This window comes from Oryx dammah, unplaced genomic scaffold, assembly GCF_014754425.2.
Source record: "Oryx dammah isolate SB20612 unplaced genomic scaffold, SCBI_Odam_1.1 HiC_scaffold_8, whole genome shotgun sequence".
NCBI classification, from domain to species: Eukaryota; Metazoa; Chordata; class Mammalia; order Artiodactyla; family Bovidae; genus Oryx; species Oryx dammah.
Window position 1 is genome coordinate 1,134,746 of NW_024070192.1, and position 21,166 is coordinate 1,155,911.

Sequence of the window (21,166 nt, forward strand, 5' to 3'; positions counted from 1 at the left end):
AAGCAGCGGTGAGTGGACAGGCCGCAGCAGTCAGGGGCGGGGCAGGCCAGCAGACCCATGCCTTGAGGTCTAGCTGCTCTGACGGGCTCACTGGGATCTGACCAGTCGTGCCTGCAAGAAAGAGAAGGAATCTCTGAAATTCCTTGCAAATCCCATTCCCTGAGGAATGTCCCAGTCAGTTGGGGTTGTGAGATGAGCTCCAAGGTGCTGTGACCCACTGGGGATCCAGTACCTGCAGCCCTCAGCCTGGGTGGGCAGCGTGCAGTCCCAGGGGCCCAGGGCTCAGCATGGTTGGGCCAGGCCCTGGAAGCTCCTGTCCACACAAGGCCTGGGTGGGGCTCCGCCCAGGGGAAGTCGGAAGCCGGGGAGGCTGGCTCTCTGTTTTCCCTTGGCCCCAGGGATCCCTCTCAACCTTTCCTGTGTTCAGGTGCTGTGCGGCTGGTCAGCAGAGGGACAGGAGCCACCCGGGCCCTGGGATGCCGGGCGCCGCGCCCTTCTCCAGCCCAAGCCCAGCTTTCGAAGAGTGAGTGTCTTGGCCTAGTGACGCTGAGGTCCGCCCAGAGGCTTTGTGTTTTCAGGGTATTCATGTCAGGGGTTGCAATTTTTGAAAACTTTTTTAGTCTATAAAATCATCTTGATTTTAACATCCAAGACAAGGAACAATAAACCCAGATGGTGCCATAGATCAGAGTCTGGAAAACCCCTGTCCAAGAGGAATGCATGGTGGCTTGTAGTAACACACAAGTGTTCCTTCGTGAAGTGGTGGTTGGCTCAAGGTTGCAAGCTGAGAGCAAAGCCTTTAGCTTCTGGTTAGAGAACCCCAAACGCAGATGGAAAAGTTGTTCCCATTCACCTGGAAGGCTAGTGGGTTGACAGCGTTTGTGTGGAACTGAGCAGGAAGGCGCTTCTTCCCGGTTGCAGAGACAGACGAAGGGCCCATCCTTGCTGTCTTGCGGGCGCCGGGGTTGGGAGTGGTGGGAAAAGCATCTCCCGGCCGATGCCCCAGTTCCTGTTGTCAAGTTACACTCCTGTGACCGGACAGGGAAGGCAGGCTTCGTTTGATTCCGGGACGGTGTGTGAAAAAAGTGGTCAGCTGCTGAGATCTGAAGTGGCCAAAATCGTCCACCTGTGCTTTCTTAGTTGCTCCATCACGAGTAGTGTTCAGAGAGAGAAAAAAGCCTCTACAACGTTTGAATTGGTTGACCTTAAGTTGACCAGCTGTTTGGGCCTTTTGTTCTTCTTTTAGCCATTCTGCAAAAACTCAGAAGTTGTAGTGACCGAGGGCTGATCCCTACACACCCCCACCATGGATGGGCCCTGGCGTTCCGAGTTCACACCATCCCTGGGCAGAGGCAGAAACCACCGACCCTGGTTGGGGCGAGTGTGGTGTCCTGGTCGCTCTGGGAGAGTTCCTCTCTTTGGGGGCGAGTTCCCTGTGATGCCCCCAGTGGACATTGCTCTGTCCCCCCATTGGGCGGCACACACACACACCTGTGTGCCCTGCACTGATGACCGGGGAGGGCCGTGTGTCCAGAAGCGGTGGCTCCCTGGACGCCGGGCCCCTGCCCAGTGCCCTCGGCACACACAGCTGCAGCCTCACCTCTGAAGACACGGTTTGCAGACCTCCTGGTGTGTGTGTGCGCTCTGACCGCTTTCAGGTGCTGGACTTGTGGCTTTTCCATCTTGTTTTCAGCCACAAGGAGCCCAAGAAGCTGGCAGGGATGCACACACTCCAGGCCAGCGAGCTGGTGGTCACTTACTTCTTCTGCGGGGAGGAGATCCCTTACCGGAGGATGCTGAAGGCCCAGAGCCTGACCTTGGGCCACTTTAAGGAGCAGCTCAGCAAAAAGGGAAACTACCGGTAAGCGTCCTGTGGCTTTCCTCTGCTCCAGAATCGGTTTGCTCAGAACCAAGAGCCAGGGTCACCTCTCAGCCCCCGGTCCTGCAGGGGCCAGGTGGGCGGGCCGCTGGGGGCTTTGCTCTGTCTCCTTTCCTCCGACTCCCCCACCCCTGCCCCTCCCAGAAATAGCACAGGGCTGGGACGGGCTTTCTCTAGCAGGAGAAGGGGACTCAGGAGCCAGGGGACAGCTGGCTTTTTCAGAAGAGCCGGGCAGGAGCCTGAAAGGGAGAGCATGGGGAGAACAGAGGGGTCGGACAGACTGCTGAGGAGGCTGAAAGGCGGCCCTTGGGCAGGTTCGGGAGAGACTGTCCACACAGAAGGCCAGTGGAGACTGCCACCCATGACACGTGGCATCGTGCCCCCTCAGCTCTGGGTCCCGGGTAGTGTGAGGCAGGGTGGCCTGAAGCAGACAAAGGGCAGGACCTGTGGGTGGGTGTGGGGGCACAGGGCTGCCCACTCTTCCTGCCGGGACCTGGGGAAGACACCCTGCCGTCCCCCCAGGCCTCTCCCCACCTACAGGGTGCAGACCCCGCCCTGGCGTGCCGGCCCCAGGCGTCCTTGGTTACTTTTCTCTTGCCTTGTCTGGTTCATCCAGAGCCCTCGCTGGCCTTGTCGGCTGCCTCCATCCCAGAGGGGTACACGGGTTGTGTCCGGCTGTGTGCAGGGCCAGGGCGAGGAGTGGGGAGCAGTGAGGGGCGCGGGTCAGAGAGGAGCCCAGCTGGGGCGCAGGAGCTACCACCCCAGCGCCCCCTCGAGTGAGGAAGGGAGTGTGAGAACTTTAGCATCCCTTAGCAAGTGACCTGATGGGTGCACACCATCTCTGGACCCGGTGAGCCCACCTCCCGGGCCTGAGACCCCCGCCCTTCAGAGCAGGCCCCCTGCAGCCCAGAATGACTTGGTTTGCAGGGAAGGGAGTAGGGCTCAGGGCTGGGGCCGTGCCGGTGACGGACCACCGGCCTTGGGCCGGGCTGGTGTCTTCCTGGTTCACACCTGGGCAGAGACAGTTCTGGAGATGAACAGAGGGGGAATGGGCCTGGCTTATCTTGCACAGACCCAGGCGAGGGTAGCGGCACAGGTCCCCCTCCAGGGACCCATCTGGACCTCAGTTTTGGTGCGGCTGGCCCTTGCGTGGGACCGCAGGTGACTTTCCGGGGGGCCCAGAGCATGGAGCAGGGCAGCCCCCGCTTGGACACTCCAGCCACATCTGGCCCGGATCCTGTCTGTCCCAGATCCTGTCTGTCCCGAGGCATGCTCAGTGAGCCAGGCTTTGAAGCCCCAGCCCTCCTCTGATGCGTGGACTCTGCGCTCACATTCCTTGCTGATTGGATCAGGCTGTGGCGAGCGGGCCCTCCCTGCCGCCCTTCCGGGCCAGAGCTGGACCCCTGACCCCTGACCCCTGGCCCCTGGTCTTCTCAGCCTGTGTGCTGCCCCACTCACCTTGCCCCCTGCCCCCAACTCCCAGCGAGGACGGGCCGGGGCGTGGGCTGCAGGGCAGAGCCGGGAGGGGAACCACCCTCAGAGGCCAGATGTCCGGGAAGCAGGGCATGAAGCAGGTCGCAGTGGCAAGAAGCCAAGGGCTGCGCCTTTAAAGTCTCGGGGTCAGGGCTCCTGGAGAAGGTTGGAATTATGGACACGGTCACCACGAGCCTCTGCTCAGAGAGGCCGGGAAGCCACCCTGCTCTGCTCCGTGCTGACCCTGAGGGCTGTGGGCCTGGGGTGCCAGGGGCATCGGAGCCTCTCCAGGGAAACAAGACTGTTGTCTCCCCCGACCCCCCATCCATGGTGCCCTGTCTCAGCGGGCCATCCAGGACCGGCGTCTCCAGCGCTGATCCCTGCAGCCCAGCCCCTTGAGTACCTCCAGCTGTCTCACCGTATCTAGCCTTATCGGCTTTCTGAGTACTTGGCCTGCCTTCACTGAAGAGCAGAGACATTTAGCTCTAAGCCAGGGGGCTGTGAGAAGCTTTTTAAGAAGAAAAGATAAAAACAGAGGCCCACCGTAACCCTGAGACGCAGTCACACGTTTATTGTTTGAGAAGCTGTTCCCCCCCCCCCCCTCCCAGGGGCCTTTGCCGCCTGAAGGTGACAGCCTTCAGGGGCGAGTTTAGTCTGCCTGCGGGGTCTCCCTGGCCGGGGCGGGGGGAGGCAGAGGATTTGGCATGGTGTCCAGGCAGGGGCGTGGGGGGGCTGGGCAGGCGGGACAGCAGTCGTTTCAGGTGTGACCCTCCTGGGACGGGCTGGTCATCTGCTCCGGTGCCTTCAGGTGGCTTCAAGAAGGAAGGCCGGGGTGGAACCAGGGCCTTTCCATCCACACAGAATAGGGGCTTTTGGCGTTTGACCCTGGGGCAGCGAGCGAGGGGACCGGGACAGAGGGGAGAGTCGCAGGGGGGTCTCGGGGGCCCCATGAAGCAGGGAGCTGCCCACCTCCCGTGGTGGCCACAGCGGAAGCAGCCAGTCCTGCTCCCCGGCTGTGCCTGAGCCCCCAGCTGTGCCTGAGCCGGGTCAGGCACTGGTGGGTGGGGAGGGTCACAGGTACAGGCCTCCCGCAGGCTTCACAGAATCAGGTAGCTGAGTCTGAGGGCTCTTTGAGGGGCCTTCTCCCCAGGCTGCCCCTGCAGGTGAACTCCAGGCATGCTTTGCCCCCCGCCAAGAAAAAACCTGGGGAGAAACAAGCAGCTCTTCATCGGGTTTCCGTCCTGGACTGAAGGCTGCAGCCTCAACGCTGTTGGCAGCTATGCGGGGGTGCGTGGAGGAGGGGCCTGGCCCACCGCCTCCAGGCCGACCGCCTGGCTTCGCCCTTCACCCAGCCTGGCGGCTCTCACAGCAGACCCCAGTGGCGACTTCCCTGCCCGCCCCGTGCAGCAGCGTTCTCGAGACCCCATGGTCCCTGCCTTGTTGACAAAGTTGGCAAGAGGCGTGGAAAGTGCCACTTCATTGTTGGGTTTTCCCTTTAAGGTATTACTTCAAAAAGGCGAGCGACGAGTTCGCGTGCGGAGCGGTGTTTGAGGAGGTCTGGGACGACGAGGTGGTCTTGCCCATGTACGAGGGCCGCATCCTGGGCAAGGTGGAGAGGATCGACTGAGCCCTGCCCCGCCGGGGCAGCCACGACCCCGCCCTGCGGAGGAAGAGCAACGCGGTGAAGAGGCCGAAGGCGCGGACGAGTCCCGCCCGGGCTGCCCAGCGCTGCGGCGGGGAAAGCAGGAACTGCTCTTGAGAAACGGGACCACTCGGCGCCGGCGATGCCGACTGTGCCGGAGAGGCTGCCGCGCGTCCTGTGCGACAACCCGGGCTGTGAACCCAGCCCCGGCTCACCTGCACAGGAGTCCCTGCTGGTATTTATTGAACAGGCTCCCCGCGCCCCGCGTGTGGACGCGGGGAGGGATTTTCGTGGTTCTCTGTCACCGAGAATTAAGCTCTGCGTGAAGACGGACTGTTCAGGGTGGCGCCCTGCTGCCCGCACGCGCGGAGATTGGCGCATTTTCCGCTGCCCCGCGCCCCCACCCCGCGCTGCTGTGTTTTCATATAGGTCTGGAGGCCTGCTGTGGAGGTCCTGTCGATGGATGATCTCAGCGGGGGGGGGGCGGTGTGGAGCCTCCCTGGGCCCCAGGTCCATCCGGTGACTTCTGGGGCTCCCACCAAGGCCCGGCCCCCCACCCCACGGCCGACGCCTGCTGCAGCCGTGTGGTTCAACTTGTGCTTTTATGGAAATAGCGGTCCTTGACGTTTTTTACAGATTACTCTTTGGACCCCAGCCGTTCTAGAAGCTACTCCTCACCTCACCCCCACCCTGCAAAGAAGCGAACAGCTTTGGGAAGACTGGCCCGAGCGCCCTCCTGCAGACACCTTCCTGTTGGCGTTGGGGTTTTCGCGTTACCTTAGATCTGTGCGTTCTGTGGCCATAGGCCCCTGAAGCCGCGTCTGTCTATACTGTATGGAGAGAGTATGCACCCACTGTCTCCGGAGCTTGACCTGGAATCAGTACAGTACCTGTACCTGCACGGTGCCCGCGCCGTGTGTCGCCCTGTATTGAGGGCTCCAGCTTTCCCTTGGTTTTTGAAAGGGGTTTATGTACAAATATATTTTATGCCTTTTTATTACAAGTCTTGTACTCAGTGACTTTTGCCATGGCATTTTGTTCTACTTACACTGTAAATTATGCATTATAAAGAGTTCATTTAAGGAAAATTACTTGGTACAATAATTATTGTAATTAAGAGATGTAGCCTTTATTAAAATTTTATATTTTTCACAACATCAGCCTCATCTTTTGAGTTCGTGGAGTGGGATTGGGAAGTGGTACCTTCTGCATGTCAATCCTTTTGCTTGATGTTTCCCACCTGCCTGGAATCCGTTTCTCTCTGAGCTGGAGGTCTTCTTACCCGATTGGTGTTTTGGAAAATGATTTCTTCAGAGTCACTGGGTTGCTGACTGGCTGAGGGTTTTCTCCAGTGGGAGCAGGTGTGAAAAGCATCCCTGAAGTTCTCCCTGTCTGCCACCTGATTCATCAGCCTCTTCCTCCCAGGCAGCTCTCTGCCACCTGGCCAGGTAGGTACAGGTGATGGGGGGCTGGGCTGGGGTCCTTCCAGGAGCGCTTGCATCTCACGTGTGTCAGGGGTGAACCGCCTCTGGAGATGGTGAGCAGACCGTGATGCCTTGGGGTCAGTGAACCACCTCCATCCCAGTGCCCATCAGCCACCCTCCCCCGGCTGGGTAGATGAGATGGTCGGGTGAGGAGCACACACTCTTCACAGGGCGGTTCTCTTTGTGGACTGCTCTTCACCCAACAAACATCCCCTTCCCGTGCGTAGAGCACTCAGGGCTGGGCTGCGTTTCAGATCCCGGAAAGCAAGTCCATGTAGAGGAGTCCTAGGATGAACCCTTTCTGAAATAAGGGGAAAATGTGTCGGGGGGCGGGAGTAAATGAGTTTGGGGTCAGCATATACACATACTATTTACGAAATAGAGAATCAGTAAGGGCCTACTGTTGGCATCCCGGGTGGCTCAGACAGTAAGGAATCTGCCTGCAGTGCCCGAGACCTGGGTTTGATCCCTGGGTCAGGAAGATCCCATGGAGAAGGGAAAGGCTACCAGTATTCTGGCCTGGATAATTCCATGGACTGTATAGGTCGTGGGGTCGCAAAGAGTCGGACACAACTAGCGACCTTCACTTCCAATATGAGGAATGAAGAGATTCCAGCTGGTGGATGTGGGAGACCTCTTGATTCCTCCCATAAGAATCATGAGTTCTGACACGGGCTTCGGGTTCGGAAGAACCTGAACCCACGTCCCAGAGCCGCTGCCTCGGCGGGAGGCTGCACGAGGCAGAAAGCCGACCAATGGCTGCTCACGCTCACGCTCACTCCTCACTGTGACAGTCGGCTCCGCACCGGCGGGAGGGACCAGCCTCTGGGATCCTCGAACCTTGACTTTGCAGAATCCACTGTGCCTGCCTCCCACGAGAGGGTCTATGGTTTTATTCAAATTTTCCAAAGAAAAAGGTAAAATGCAAGACCTCCTTCCTCCAGCCCCGCCGGGGGTCTCCACTGGGAGCTGGTGATTCACAGCTGCCCACGCCGGACACCCCACCCCAGGGAGGCCTGGGGCGCTGGAGGGGCACCCCCTGGTCCTTTGCCACCTCCCCTCTCTAAGTGCCAGCTGCCCAGCAGGTCACCTACCTCGCCTTCATTTCCTGGGTGCTTGCGGAAGCTCTGGCCCCCTTTTCTGATTGCTGGCTCTCCAGTTCAGCAGAGGAGCGCGCAGACCGCGGGCCCGAGTTCCACCCTGGGCTGGCAGGAGCTCTTGCAGCCCCATCCTCACTCCTTGGATTAGTATTAGGGAATCTGCACACACCCCCCTACCCCACATCCTGCTGCAGCCTCTGGGCGCTGGCCTGGCACAGAACCAGGAGAGGCGGGGGGCACTGCGCTGGCTGGGGAGACGGAGACGTTCCAGCCGGAGCCTTGCTTTGGCCCCAGTGCATCTCAGATTTGTCTTTATTATGTTTGAGTTTGCACCAGGGGTCCCGAACCTCCGGGCTACAGACCAGTCCCTCCTGTCAGATCAGCGACAGCATGAGGTTAAAGATAAAGTGCTCAGTACACGTGGTGCACTGGAGTCATCCTGAAACCCTTCCCCTACCCCTGTCCATGGAAAAGCTGTCTTCCACAAAACCGCTCCCCGGTGCCACAGAGGCTGGGGCTGCTGCCTTCCCCAGTACCTGAAGTTCTCTGCAGCCCCTCACCTAGGGGAGGGGGCGGTTCATGGGGAGACTGGGGCTTTGCATAAAGGACCCTGTTTTCTTCTTTTCAACCCCAAGGATTTGTTGGGATTCTAATCATATTGTCAAAAGGAAGGAAATTGGAAGTTACCCCCAGAGAAAATATTCCAGTCTATTTGAATAATTAGGTAAGACTGGGCTTTTTGCTGTTGTTGGTTGGTCTTATTTAAAAAAAAAAAGATCGTGTGTGTGTGTGTGTGTGTGTGTGTCTGTGTGTGTGTGTGTGTCTGTGTGTCTGTGTGTCTGTGTGTCTGTGTGTTGGGGGCTTTAGCAGAGACCCGCCACAGACACCAGTGTCCACCTCGTCCAGGGCCCGGTTCCGAGGGCATAAGGCCCCTGGCTCCATCCACACTGACTCTTGACTTCTCCTAAAGGGCTCATCTGCTCAGGGTCTTCGCCTTTGTCATTCTCTCTGCTTGGCTACCAGGATATAAAACACTTGGGAGAAATCACGGATTTTCTGTCTCTAAAGATTTCCAGGTTAGAAGGTGACGTCTGGTCCTCTTCAGGTCTGGAGGCCGCACCCTAGACTGTGTGAGCTGTCCGAGCTGGGGAATTCTGAGTTTGGCACAGGCCTGGGGGATTCTACAATATTTTCCAAGGAAAGCAATGGGTTACCTGGTGGCTGGGGGGCAGCCAGGGGTGGGGGAAGGGGAGTCTTCCTGCCTCTGAGGGAAGCTTTCTGTCCTGGCAGGGACCTGCATTGGTAAAATGAGCCTCGGCTCCCAGCCCCAACCAGGCAGTGGGCGCTCTCTCGAGTGTCTGTTTCCAGGAGGGCAAAATCTTCTGCCCTCGCCAGCTATGTGGTTGGTTTGTGAGTCACTGTGGAGCGCTTGGCCAGGCCGAAGACAGCAAGAAGCAATTAGTCCTCTGATCGACAAGGTTTGTCAACATAAAAGGTTTGGGCTGAAGGGCCGCCAGATGACACCCACTGCTTGGCACGCCCGCGATGGCCACAGGCCTTCGTTGTTTATTCCTCCTGCCTGAAAAACGCCCAGGGGGTGAGAGAAGGGGGCGGGCCGAGCTGGAGGGGGGGCGCAGCTGCTGTCCATCTGAGCCCCTCCGCTGGGGGACGAGGGGGGGGGCAGAGCCCCTCCCCTCGCGTTAGGGGGCAGGGCTGCTGGGGCCACCTGCTTCCCACTGGGCCAGAGGCCAATTATCCAGACGGAGGGACAGCCGGGTCCCCAGGGCAGGGACAGCGAGAGGCGAGAAAGGGCGTTAAGGAGACGTGCGGATGGTGAGAGTAAAAGGTCAGCTTATTTGATCTGAGCTGCTTAGAGATTTTTCCTTTTTTTTGGCTAACCAGAGAAATAAAAGTCATGGTAGAAAATTTGAAAAATACACAGAATGATAAAAGCCCCTCCCCCAACTCATCTGTGATCCCACGGCCCCAAGATACCAACTGATAATATTTTGGTGTATCTCTCTCCTGTATACGGCACACTCTCTTGCTCTCTGAGCATCTGGTTTCGGGGATAAATTCCTACATGTGTGAAGACTTTTATTGTTCCAAGCAGCGTGTGTGTGTTGGCCCCTCAGTCGTGTCCAGCTCTTTGCGACCCCACGGACTGTAGCCCGCCAGGCTCCTCTGTCCACGGCATTCTCCAGGCCAGAACGTGAGTGGGTTGCCATGCCCTTCTCTCGGCGATCTTCCCGACCCAGGGATCGAACCCGTTTCTCCTGCGTTGCAGGCCTATTACCTTCTGAACCACGGGGGAGGCTCTGTGGCCATTTCTTCAGACCGCCTGGTTGCCGTGCAGACCGCCTGGACTCCACCACCTGGAGCTCCCCTTCCAATGAGAGGCCGCAGGGCAGTCCCTTCCATTTGAGGAGACTGAGCCCAGCAGAACCTGCTGACCCCACCCCCCCCCCTGCTCCCCCACCCCGGCCCCGGGACTGCAGGATTCACTTCCGGCCCTGAAGGCAGGGCTTGTGGTCCTGCCCGCCTGCCTCACCCCTTACCTGTCAGGAGGTCCTGCTTCGGGACCATACCTGCCTCATTTGACGGCCGCTTGCCGTGGTCCCGGCCCAGAGTCTCCCACTCCATCCAACCCCTGATGGGGTCTTGTGTCGGACCCTGGTTGATTTCCACCCTCTGGTCCCCAGTGCACAGAGTCCTCCAAGCCACCTGCTCCGAAGTCTCCATACACGACACCAGTGTTTCCTTCTGTCCGCTGTCCCCACGGTCACTGTAGCTGGCTCTGACCCTTGCTGGGTCTCCTGGTAGCAGCACCGCGGATTTCCTTTGGGAAGCACTCCTCAGTCACGCAGACGGCACAGGATCTGGCCAACTGATACATTTCCCTCTCTCATATCAAGATTCGTTCGGGGATGGGCGTGAGACTAGCGTGGGTCCAGAGAGTCAGCCTTGGGACTCAGGCCAGGAATTCAGAGAGCACGGCGCTCCCTATTTGCTGGGGCCTCTCAAGTGGAAGGACAAAACGCGAGCTTCGGGAGACCTCACCGAGGAGAGCCCACTGGGGCTGAAGCCAGAATTCAGAGCCTCAAGAGGAGGGGCTGGCGGTGGAGGGGAGACTGGCCAACCTCTGACGTCACTGGATCGTTAACATCCAGCTGCCCTAGTCCCTGGGAGCCAGAAAATCCTGTCTCTTTTTGCTCTTAAGTTGACTTGACTTGGGTTTTGTTTTACTCAACCCAAAGTATCCTGGCTAATAACACAGCCCCCATCCCGGGGGCAGTGGGCAGATGTGTTCTCAAGACCAGGAGCCCACACCACGTGAGAGGGAGGCTGGGGAGGGGAACCAGTCACTTTGAGAAACAGGACGTTGTGATAAAGAGAATGTCGAGTTCCGATTCTGGAGAATTCCACAGGTTAGACGTTTGCGACCAGAGGCCTGGGGGTGTGAGGGCCTTTTCCTAAGGGGCCTTTCCTAAGAGCCTTTTCCTAACGGGGTTCTTGGGCCCTGAGGCCACGCCGGCTCTTTGCTGCAGGCCAGCATCAGCAATGCCTGCGGAGAAGGACCCTGTCTTCCTGGGGAAGGGGGCCTGTCCCTGAAGCCCTGGTCCCTGCCCTGGAGGCGTGGGTTCTGACACGATGGGTGCAGCTCTGCCTGATTGAGGCGACCTCTGGAGACCCGGAGGAGGGTCACTGCGGGCTGAGATTTCCTGGGCTCCAGGAATCCCCCGGGAGGAGAGCGGGAGGGGGTCCTGGGACAGGCACCAGGCCAGTCAAGGCCCACAGGTGGGCGGAAGGGAGCGCCCAGGGTCTAGCGGGGGTGGGTGATGAAGGCGGCCTTAGGGTCTTCCAGGTCTGGGCTGACCCCCATCAAAGGCGGGGATCACTCTCCCGGAGAGAAGCTAACCCCAGTGGAGGCCGGGAAGACAGGTGGCAACCGCGCAGGTGATGGAGAGACGCAGAATCCGGGGCCGCAGCCTCCTCCACCCCGCCCGTGCCCTCCTCCCCCTCCTCCCTTCCGCCTCCTCCCCGCCCCCACCTCCCCTCCCCCTCTGACCTCCTCCTCACTCCCCTCCCCCAGTCCTTCCCCCCACCCCGCCTCTTCCTCCCTTCTCCCCACCCGACTAGTCCTCACGCGGGGTTTGGGCCGCTGGCCCGGCGCCCCTTCACCTACCGTCCCTCACGGGCCCATTTCCGCCTCTCTGTGCGCTCCCACAGCCCCCCTCCATCCGCGCCCCCAAAAGGGGCAGTCGAGCCCCCAGCCCAGGGGTGCTGCGGCGCCGGGGGCCGCGGGGGTCCATCCCCCGGGCCCCGGGCAGAGACGAGTGTGCTCGGCATCTCTACGGGCCCCGCTGCCTTGGCAACGCGGCGCTCAGGTCCACCCTGGAGGGTTTCCTTACCGAGGAAAAAAACAACTTTTCTTCCCTGAGACCCATTTAATTATTTGATTGCTCAGTAACCAAAAGTGCACGAGGCCCGCAGCCAGAAGGGACTTGAAAGCCGAGCGAGCGGTGATGGGCTCCGGGAGCCCAGGGTTCAAAGGCCGCACCACGCCCTTGACCTCGAAGAACCAGTGAACATCTGGTGCCCGCGGAGAGGGGATGACGGAAGAGGAGGGGGATGGAGGAGGAGGAGGGGGATGACAGAGGATGAGGGGGATGGAGGAGGACGAGGGGGATGACGGAGGAGGAGGATGACAGAAGAGGAGGGGATGACGGAGGAGGAGGGGGATGACGGAGGAGGAGGGGGATGACGGAGGGGGATGACGGGGGAGGAGGGGGATGACGAAGGAGGGTGATGACGGAGGAGAGGATGACGGAAGAGGAGGGGATGACGGAGGAGGAGGGGGATGATGGAGGGGGATGACGGAGGAGGAGGGGGATGGAGGAGGACGAGGGGGATGACGGAGGAGGAGGACAGAAGAGGAGGGGATGACGGAGGAGGAGGGGGATGACGGAGGAGGAGGGGATGATGGAGGAGGAGGGGATGATGGAGGAGGAGGCAGATGATGGAGGAGGCAGGATGCTGGTGAAGTGGGAGGCGAGTTCAAAGGCGCGCGGAGGGTTTTCATGTAAAGTTTAGAGTTTCAGGCGCGACTGTCGCGATGGAGCCTCGGCGTTTGAACTCTTGTTTATTAGAAAGTTTTCCAGCCATTCAGCGGCTTCCCAGAGAAATGTGGGAGGCGGGGCGGGGAGCGGGTCTGGTCCCCTAGTTACACCCAGGAGGGCACCTTGCTCTAGCTCCTGTTCTACCCGGAGGAGGGGGCGGAGACGAAGACTCCCCTGCCCACCCAGGTTCCCGGGGAACCGTAGGAGCAGAGGGTCCTCAGGAGTCGCAGAGGCAGCCTGGGGTGCATCCGGCGCGGGTGGCCCAGCGGGGCTGCTGGCCACGTGGGTCTCCACGCCCCTTGCTCCTGCTTGTGTCCCGGCATGATGGAGGGAGGACCTGTCACCAGCAGAACGCCTTCAGCTTTCCAGATCTGAATTCCAAGCCCACACTGCTCCTTGATGAGAAAAAAACGGACGTCACATTTTCAAGGCGATTAAATACCTTCTAAGAGGGGCTTTAAGGATCTGAAGGACCCCACCCCCAAGGCCCTGTCTGCTGACGTAGCCTGAATGGGCTTCTCACGCCCTCCCGCTACGCCCCGCAAACCCCGCCAGGAGAAAAGGAACTTCCCCTCCAGGGCCAGGCCGCCAGACGGCACTGGGCAGACACTGGCCCCACCAGGGGCTGCTCGCAGGGGCACTTCCTGCCTTCCTGGCACCAGGAGCCCCACAGGACATTTCAGCTCTGCCTGGAGTTCACCTTCCGGTCCCTCAAACAATCCCATCTTCTGGACTCTTGGCAAGATCGTGAACCATCCAAAAACACATCCAACTGAGGCTGTGGTGGTCCCCTCCCCAGATGGGGTTTTCTCTTCCTTGCTCTGAGGTCACAGCTCCGATCTCACCCAACTCTGTGCTGCAACTCTGTGCTGCTTCATTCCAACACGAAGAACAGGTTTCTGAAATAAACGTGGGGTTTTGCTTACTCAGAAGCCAAGCACAATTTTAAACCACTACAGAGGACTAGCTCAGTCAGTCAAGAATCTGCCTGCAATGCAGGAAAGCTGGGTTCAGTTTCTGGCTGGGTAAGATCCCCTGGAGAAAGAAATGGCAAGCCACTCCAGCATTCTTGCCTGGAAAATCCCATGGACCGAGGAGCCTGGCGGGCTGCAGTCCGTGGGTCACAAGAGTCGGACACGACTGAGCGACTGAACGGCCACCACCGCCACAGAGGACTCCCCTGGTGGCCCTCTGGTTGAGAACCTGCCGGTCAGTGCAGGGGACATGGGCCTGATCCTTGGTCCAGGAAGACCCAAGTGCTGCCGGGCGGTTAAACTGTGCACTGGAACCACCTGAAGCCTGAACTCCGGAGCCTGGCAGCTGCAACGAGAAGCTGCCGCAGTGAGAAGCCCGGGCACCGCAGCGAGAGAGCGGCCCCGACTCCTAGAGAACGCCCCCGCGGCAGCCCCGAGGCTTGGACAGCCGTCCGCAAGGGTTAAAAAGCTAAACCCCTCTACAAAACGTCAGCCGGCCCCTCTCCCAGCCCACCCCCACCCCCGGCTTACGGGAAGATGGATCTTTAGGGCAGTTGCAATGGTCTCTGTGACCTCAGATGAAAAGCATCGGTTCCAACCCTCAATGTCCATGCTCACACCCCACGCTATCCTCTTTTCAGTGGGAATTGCATCTTTTTCTGAGTCGGAGGCAGTGGTGCGCTGGCAAGTGGTGAACAGCGAGCTGTCTGGGGAGGAAGCCTTGATTCGTGCCATTTGCCGAATTCCATGGTGGCAGCGCTCCCACTGCAGCCAACTTCAGGCTGAAACCTGAGGTCAGCTCCCCCAGGCCGCTGTGAGCTGGCCCAGGACACCGTGAAAAAGGGCTCCAGAACCAGGAGACATACGTGGAGAGTACCAGCCCGCTGTGGCCCCCTTTCCTGGCAGTGCAATAGAACCACTCTGTTCTACTCTCCCCCTAAGGCTCCAAATGGGTTTCTGAGATGCTCCTCCTAGAACTGCCTTCTCACCATGCCTCCATTCCAAAGGCGGCACCTTCGACACGAGGTTAAAGAGACTTTTGGCTTCATGAAAACATCCATGGATGTAGAGATCACAGCGTAAAGAACGCACGCTTGGGACAAGGGTTATGCATACTTATGTGTTTTTAAGGGGCTTCCCAGGTGGCACAATGGTAAAGAATCTGCCTACCCATGAGGAGATGTAGGTTTAATCCCTGGGTCAGGAAGATCCCCTGGAAGAGGAAATGGCAACCCACTCCAGTATTCTTGCCTGGAGAATCCCATGAACAGAGGAGCCTGGCGGGCTACAGTCCATGGGGTTGCAAACAGTCAGACATGACCGAGCACGCACGCGTGCATATATTTTCTTAATAGCAGTCACCATAAGAATGGCATTTGTGGAAATAAACACGTGTCCATGTCCACGTCCATGCATGTGTGTAGTAATGGGATATTATAATACTATCAATTGATCGGAAATCTCTTTGTTCCTGCTTCTCTCCTGGTTCCACCTCCTGACATTCGAGTTAGGAGAAAGAGGCTCAGTTGTGTAGGATGGAGGGGATCTCCGTGCTGCCGAGTCTCAGGTCCCAGATAGTAAGGAGAATACCTTCAATACTGACAGGTCTGCTCAGGATAATTTACAGTTAGAGCCATGCACTTTTAGTTACCCTCGATGGATGAGAACGACAGAAAAGTATTTCAAGGTAGCGTTCAGAGTCTTTTTTTTTTTTTTTTTAATTTTCTGGCCATGCCAAACACAAGTGGGATCTTAGTTCCCAGACCAGGAATTGAACCCGTGCCCCCTGCAGTGAAGAGTCTTAGCTAGTGAAACACCAGGGAAAGTCCAGAGGCATCTTTTTAAATCAATTTGATTGAGACTTGGGCTTTCCTGGTGGCTCAGTGGTGAAGCCTCCTGCCAATGCGTGAGCCACAGGAGGCCAGCGTTCGACCCCTGGGTCGGGAAGACCCCCTGGAGAAGGAGATGGCAACCCACTCCATTACTCTTGTCTGGGAAATCGAATGGACAGAGAAGCCTGACAAATTACACTCCACGAGGTTGCACAGAATCGGGTATGACTGACTCGAAGGGACTGTGAGCATTTTTCTGTGCCCTTAAGTTTTCTTTGAAGACACAGTTTTTACTGACTGAATAGTATTCTATCCAATATTTTTGTGCTAAACTATATTAAACTAGTTATATGTACTGCAGTCCATGGGGTTGCAAAGAGTCAGACACGACTGAGCAACTGAACTGAACTGATATTAAACTAATTTCCTATTTTCAGGCATTTAGGTTGTTCTTAAGTTTAAAATCATCAAGATATATAAAATAGATAAATAATAAGGTCCTACTGTATATAGCACAGGAAATTCTACTCAGGACTCTATAAAGACCTATACAGGGGAAGAATCTTATGAACACATATGTGGATAAATATAACTGAGACACTTTGCTGTACACCTGAAACTAACTCAGCATTGTAATCAATAATACTCTGATAAAAAATTTTTAAAAATAAATAAAATTATCATGAAGAACTCCATGGTTAATATCTTCATGTGTGAATCTTCCTAATGATTTTCTTTTTATTTTCTTAAGAGACAGTCCTAAAAGTGAGAGTGGCTAAGTAAAGGAATGTGAATAGTTTAATTCAGATTGGCAAACTGTCCCCAGTGGCTTTGAGTCAGACTTCCTGTTTTTCATATTCTTTACAACATTGAGTATTTAAGTGAAAAATAATAGAATCTCATTGTTATTTTCAGTTCAGTTCAATCGCTCAGTCTTGTCCGACTCTTTTCGACCCCATTAATCGCAGCAGGCCAGGCCTCCCTGTTCATCACCATCTCCCGGAGTTCACTCAGACTCACATCCATCGAGTCAGTGATGCCATCCAGCCATCTCATCCTCTGTTGTCCCCTTCTCCTCCTGCCCCCAATCCCTCCCAGCATCAGGGTCTTTTCCAATGAGTCAACTCTTCACGTGAGGTGGCTAAAGTACTGGAGCTTCAGCTTTAGCATCATTCCTTCCAAAGAAATCCCAGGACTGATCTCTTTTAGGATGGACTGGTTGGATCTCCTTGTAGTCCAAGGGACTCTCAAGAGTCTTCTCCAACACCACAGTTCAAAAGCATCACTTCTTTGGTGCTCAGCCTTCTTCACAGTCCAACTCTCACATCCATACATGACCACTGGAAAAACCATAGCCTTGACTAGACGGACCTTTGTTGGCAAAATAATGTCTCTGCTTTTGAATATGCTATCTAGGTTGGTCATATCCTTCCTTCCAAGGAGTAAGCGTCTTTTAATTTCATGGCTGCAGTCACCATCTGCAGTGATTTTGGAGCCCCCCAAAATAAAGTCTGACACTGTTTACACTGTTTCGCCATCTATTTGCCATGAGGTGATGGGACCAGAAGCCATGATCTTCGTTTTCTGAATGTTGAGCTTTAAGCCAACTTTTTCACGCTCCTCTTAAACTTTCATCAAGAGGCTTTTTAGTTCCTCTTCACTTTCTGCCATAAGGGTGGTGTCATCTGCATATCTGAGGTTATTGAGATTTCTCCCGGCAATCTTCATTCCAGCTTGTGTTTCTTCCAGCCCAGCGTTTCTCATGATGTACTCTGCATAGAAGTTAAATAAGCAGGGTGACAATATACAGCCTTGACGTACTCCTTTTCCTATCTGGAACCAGTCTGTTGTTCCATGTCCAGTTCTAACTGTTGCTTCCTGACCTGCATACAGATTTCTCAAGAGGCAGGTCAGGTGGTCTGGTATTCCCATCTCCTTCAGAATTTTCCACAGTTTATTGGGATCCACACAGTCAAAGGCTTTGGCATAGTCAATAAAGCAGAAATAGATGTGTTTCTGGAACTCTCTTGCTTTTTCCACGATCCAGCGGATGTTGGCAATTTGATCTCTGGTTCTTCTGCCTTTTCTGAAACCAGCTTGAACATCTGGAAGTTCACAGTTCACATATTGCTGAAGCCTGGCTTGGAGAATTTTGAGCATTAACTTTACTAGCATGTGAGATGAGTGCAATTGTGTGGTAGTTTGAGCATTCTTTGGCATTGCCTTTCTTTGGAATTGGAATGTAAACTGACCTTTTCCAGTCCTGTGGCCACTGCTGAGTTTTCCAAATTTGCTGGCATATTGAGTGCAGCACTTTCACAGCATCATCTTTCAGGATTTGAAACAGCTCAACTGGAATTCCATCCAGAATTTTTCATTTTTTCCTCTCATTTTTAAGAGCCCTTTACATATGAAGGACATTTACTTTGTCATATATGTTGAAATATTTTCATTTTTAACCTATAGAATTGTACATATTTTTCTTTTTAATGATAGAAATTATTTTCTTTCACATTGAGAAATTTTACATTTAAAAAAGAATTGGAGTCTCACCCTGTCCATTACATGTTCTCAATATGTGTATACTTAGAGATGCTTTCCTACCTGGCCTTATAACTATTCACTAATATTTTCCCATTTCTCTTACCAAATTAAAAAGTAAATTATAAATGTAGGCATTTTTCCTTTTTTTTTTTTGTCTGCCTCTTTAAGACACTCCATTTTCTCAGTTGGTGTTTTCCTCCAGGACTACAATCAGGCTAGCACCTCCCTTGCAAACTAAACCCAAATCTTCAAAGAGCAGAGAAAAAGAAAGACCGCCTCCTTCTTATAGCAGCCAGTAGGAAAACCGGGGCATCAAAAGTCACGTCCATCTCTGGAGCTTCTCAGCCCAGCTTCTGGTCCTGCCGCTTCTACAGGAAGATGAAGAGTGGGCAACCCTGTCTCTCCCCGCCAGGGACGGCAGCTGGGGCTGACCAGAAGGTTGGGGCTGACTGCTCCCACTGGGTCTTAGGCCAGTGGTTTGTTCTCTCCAGTCACTGCTGACCCACCAGCCTCCCAGGTCAAGTCTCAAGGTGGGTAGCAGAAATGGGAGAAAAAGAGCAAGCGTGCTTTAAGCACTGTGTGATGTCCATCTATCATCTACCCACCTAATATCTACCCTCTGTCTATCTACTGTTTATGTCAAATATCTATTGTCTATCTACCATGTATCATTTACCTGCCATCATCTATCAATTATCTATCCATCTATCTATATCTAGGAATACCAGACCACCTGACCTGCCTCTTGAGAAACCTATATGCAGGTCAGGAAGCAACAGTTAGAACTGGACATGGAACAGACTGGTTCCAGATAGGAAAAGGAGTACGTCAAGGCTGTATATTGTCACCCTGCTTATTTAACTTAAATGCAGAGTACATCATGAGAAACACTGGGCTGGAAGAAGCACAAGCTGGAATCAAGATTGCCGGGAGAAATCTCAATAACTTCAGATAGGCAGATGACACCACCCTTATGGCAGAAAGTGAAGAGGAACTAAAAGGCCTCTTGATGAAAGTGAAAAAGGAGAGTGAAAAAGTTGGCTTAAAGCTCAACATTCAGAAAACGAAGATCATGGCATCTGGTCCCCTCACCTCATGGCAAATAGATGGCGAAACAGTGGAAATAGTGTCAGACTTTATTTTGGGGGGCTCCAAAATCACTGCAGATGGTGACTGCAGCCATGAAATTAAAACACGCTTACTCCTTGGAAGAAAAGTTATGACCAACCTAGATAGCATATTCAAAATCAGAGACATTACTTTGCTGACTAAGGTTCGTCTAGTCAAGGCTATGGTTTTTCCAGTGGTCATGTATGGATGTGAGATTTGGACTGTGAAGAAGGCTGAGCGCCAAAGAATTGATGCTTTTGAACTGTGGTGTTGGAGAAGACTCTTGAGAGTCCCTTGGACTGCAAGGAGATCCAACCAGTCCATTCTGAAGGAGATCAACCCTGGGATTTCTTTGGAAGGAATGATGCTAAAGCTGAAGCTCCAGTACTTTGGCCACCTCACGCGAAGAGCTGACTCATTGGAAAAGACTGTGATGCTGGGAGGGATTGGGGGCAGGAGGAGAAGGGGACAACCAAGGATGAGATGGCTGGATGGCATCACCGACTCGATGGACATGAGTCTGAGTGAACTCCAGGAGTTGGTGATGGACAAGGAGGCCTGGCATGCTGCGATTCATGGGGTCGCAAAGAGTCGGACACAACTGAGCAATTGAACTGAACTGAACTGATCGGTATCTATCTACTATCTATTGAGAGATCGTCACTTTAGCCGTGCCACCACAGCTACATCATGTGGTCAGCTATACCCAAGGCTGTGAGATGCTGTGTAAGATGAATGGACTCAGGTCTGGGAGTTCCTCAGACAGGACCAGTCCAGCGGAAGGATGCCCCAAAGAGACACAGGTGTGCCTGAGGGCAGAGGCAGAGGCCCAGGTGAGGGTGAGCGGTGGAAAGGCAGGGGTGAGGACGACTGGCAGGTCCCACACTCGGGCTCAGACAGGTCCACTGGGTCTTGAGTGTCAATTAGCACCTCCCAGAGAGAGTGAAGAAGGCAGGGGGAATGCCCTCCAGGCCCCGCCTCTTTCACGTGACCCAAGCCCTTTTCAACACTCACTTCCTAGCCTCCCACCCCCCAACACCAGTGGGTCAGGACCACTTTAGATGAGCCAGAAATCACTTCTCCCAGGAACAAAGCAGGGAGCAGAAGGCTTGGGAGATATTGCATTGCCAGATTCCCACCGAGGAGTCAAATTCAAGCTGGTTTCCCTTCAGTGGCGAGAGGGACAGATGGGGGCTGTGGTTCGCTGCCTGAGACCCTAATGTCTTGTACCCCTAACTGTTGTTGTTGTTCAGTTGCTCAGTCGTGTCCAGCTCTTTGCGACCCCATGGACCGCAGCATGCTGGACTTCCCTGTCCTTCACCATCTCCCCGAGTTTGCTCAAATTCAGGCTTGTCGAGTCGGTGATGCCATCCAGCCATCTCATCCTCTGCTGTCCCCTTCTCCTCCTGCCCCCAATCTTTCCAGCATCAGGGGCTTTTCCAGTGAGTCAGCTCTTGCAATCCATGGACTGCAGCACATCAGACTTCCCTGGCTCTCGGAGTTTGTTCAAACTCATGTCCGTCGAGTCGGTGGTGCCATTCAGCCATCTCATGCTCTGTCGTCCCCTTCTCCTCCTTCCCTCAGTCTTTCCCAGCATCAGGGTCTTTTTCTGTGAGTCGGCTCTTTGCATCAGATAACCAAAGTTTTGGAGTTTCCGCTTCAGCATCAGTCCTTCCAATGAATATTCAGGGTTGACTTCCTTTAGAACAGACTGGTTGGATCTCCTTGCTGTCCAAAGGGCTCTCAAGAGTCTTCGCAAGCACCACAGTTCAAAAGCATCAATTCCTCGGTGCTCAGCCTTCTTTAGGCTCCAGCTATCACACCCTACATAACTACTGGAAAAACCATAACTTTGATTCTGCAGACCTTTGTTGGCAAAACTATGTCTTTGCTTTTAATACACTGTGTAGGTTTGTCATAGATTTTCTTCCAAGAAGCAAGCGTCTTCTAATTTCACGGCTGCAGTCACTGTCTGCAGTGATTTTGGAGTCCAAGAAAAGAAAATCTG

At 55.0% G+C, this 21,166-nt stretch overlaps 1 protein-coding gene across 1 annotated transcript in view; it reads left to right on the forward strand.

Annotated features, from left to right (window-relative positions):
- The window catches only part of AXIN2 (axin 2), a 30,474-nt gene extending 24,325 nt beyond the window's left edge, over window positions 1–6,149 (forward strand). Inside the window, 5 exon segments of the mRNA XM_040244310.1 lie at window positions 4–8; window positions 230–414; window positions 417–523; window positions 1,694–1,861; window positions 4,853–6,149. Coding sequence (XP_040100244.1) covers window positions 4–8; window positions 230–414; window positions 417–523; window positions 1,694–1,861; window positions 4,853–4,979 — 592 coding nt within the window. The 3' untranslated portion in view covers window positions 4,980–6,149.
- The last annotated feature ends 15,017 nt before the right edge of the window (window positions 6,150–21,166 follow it).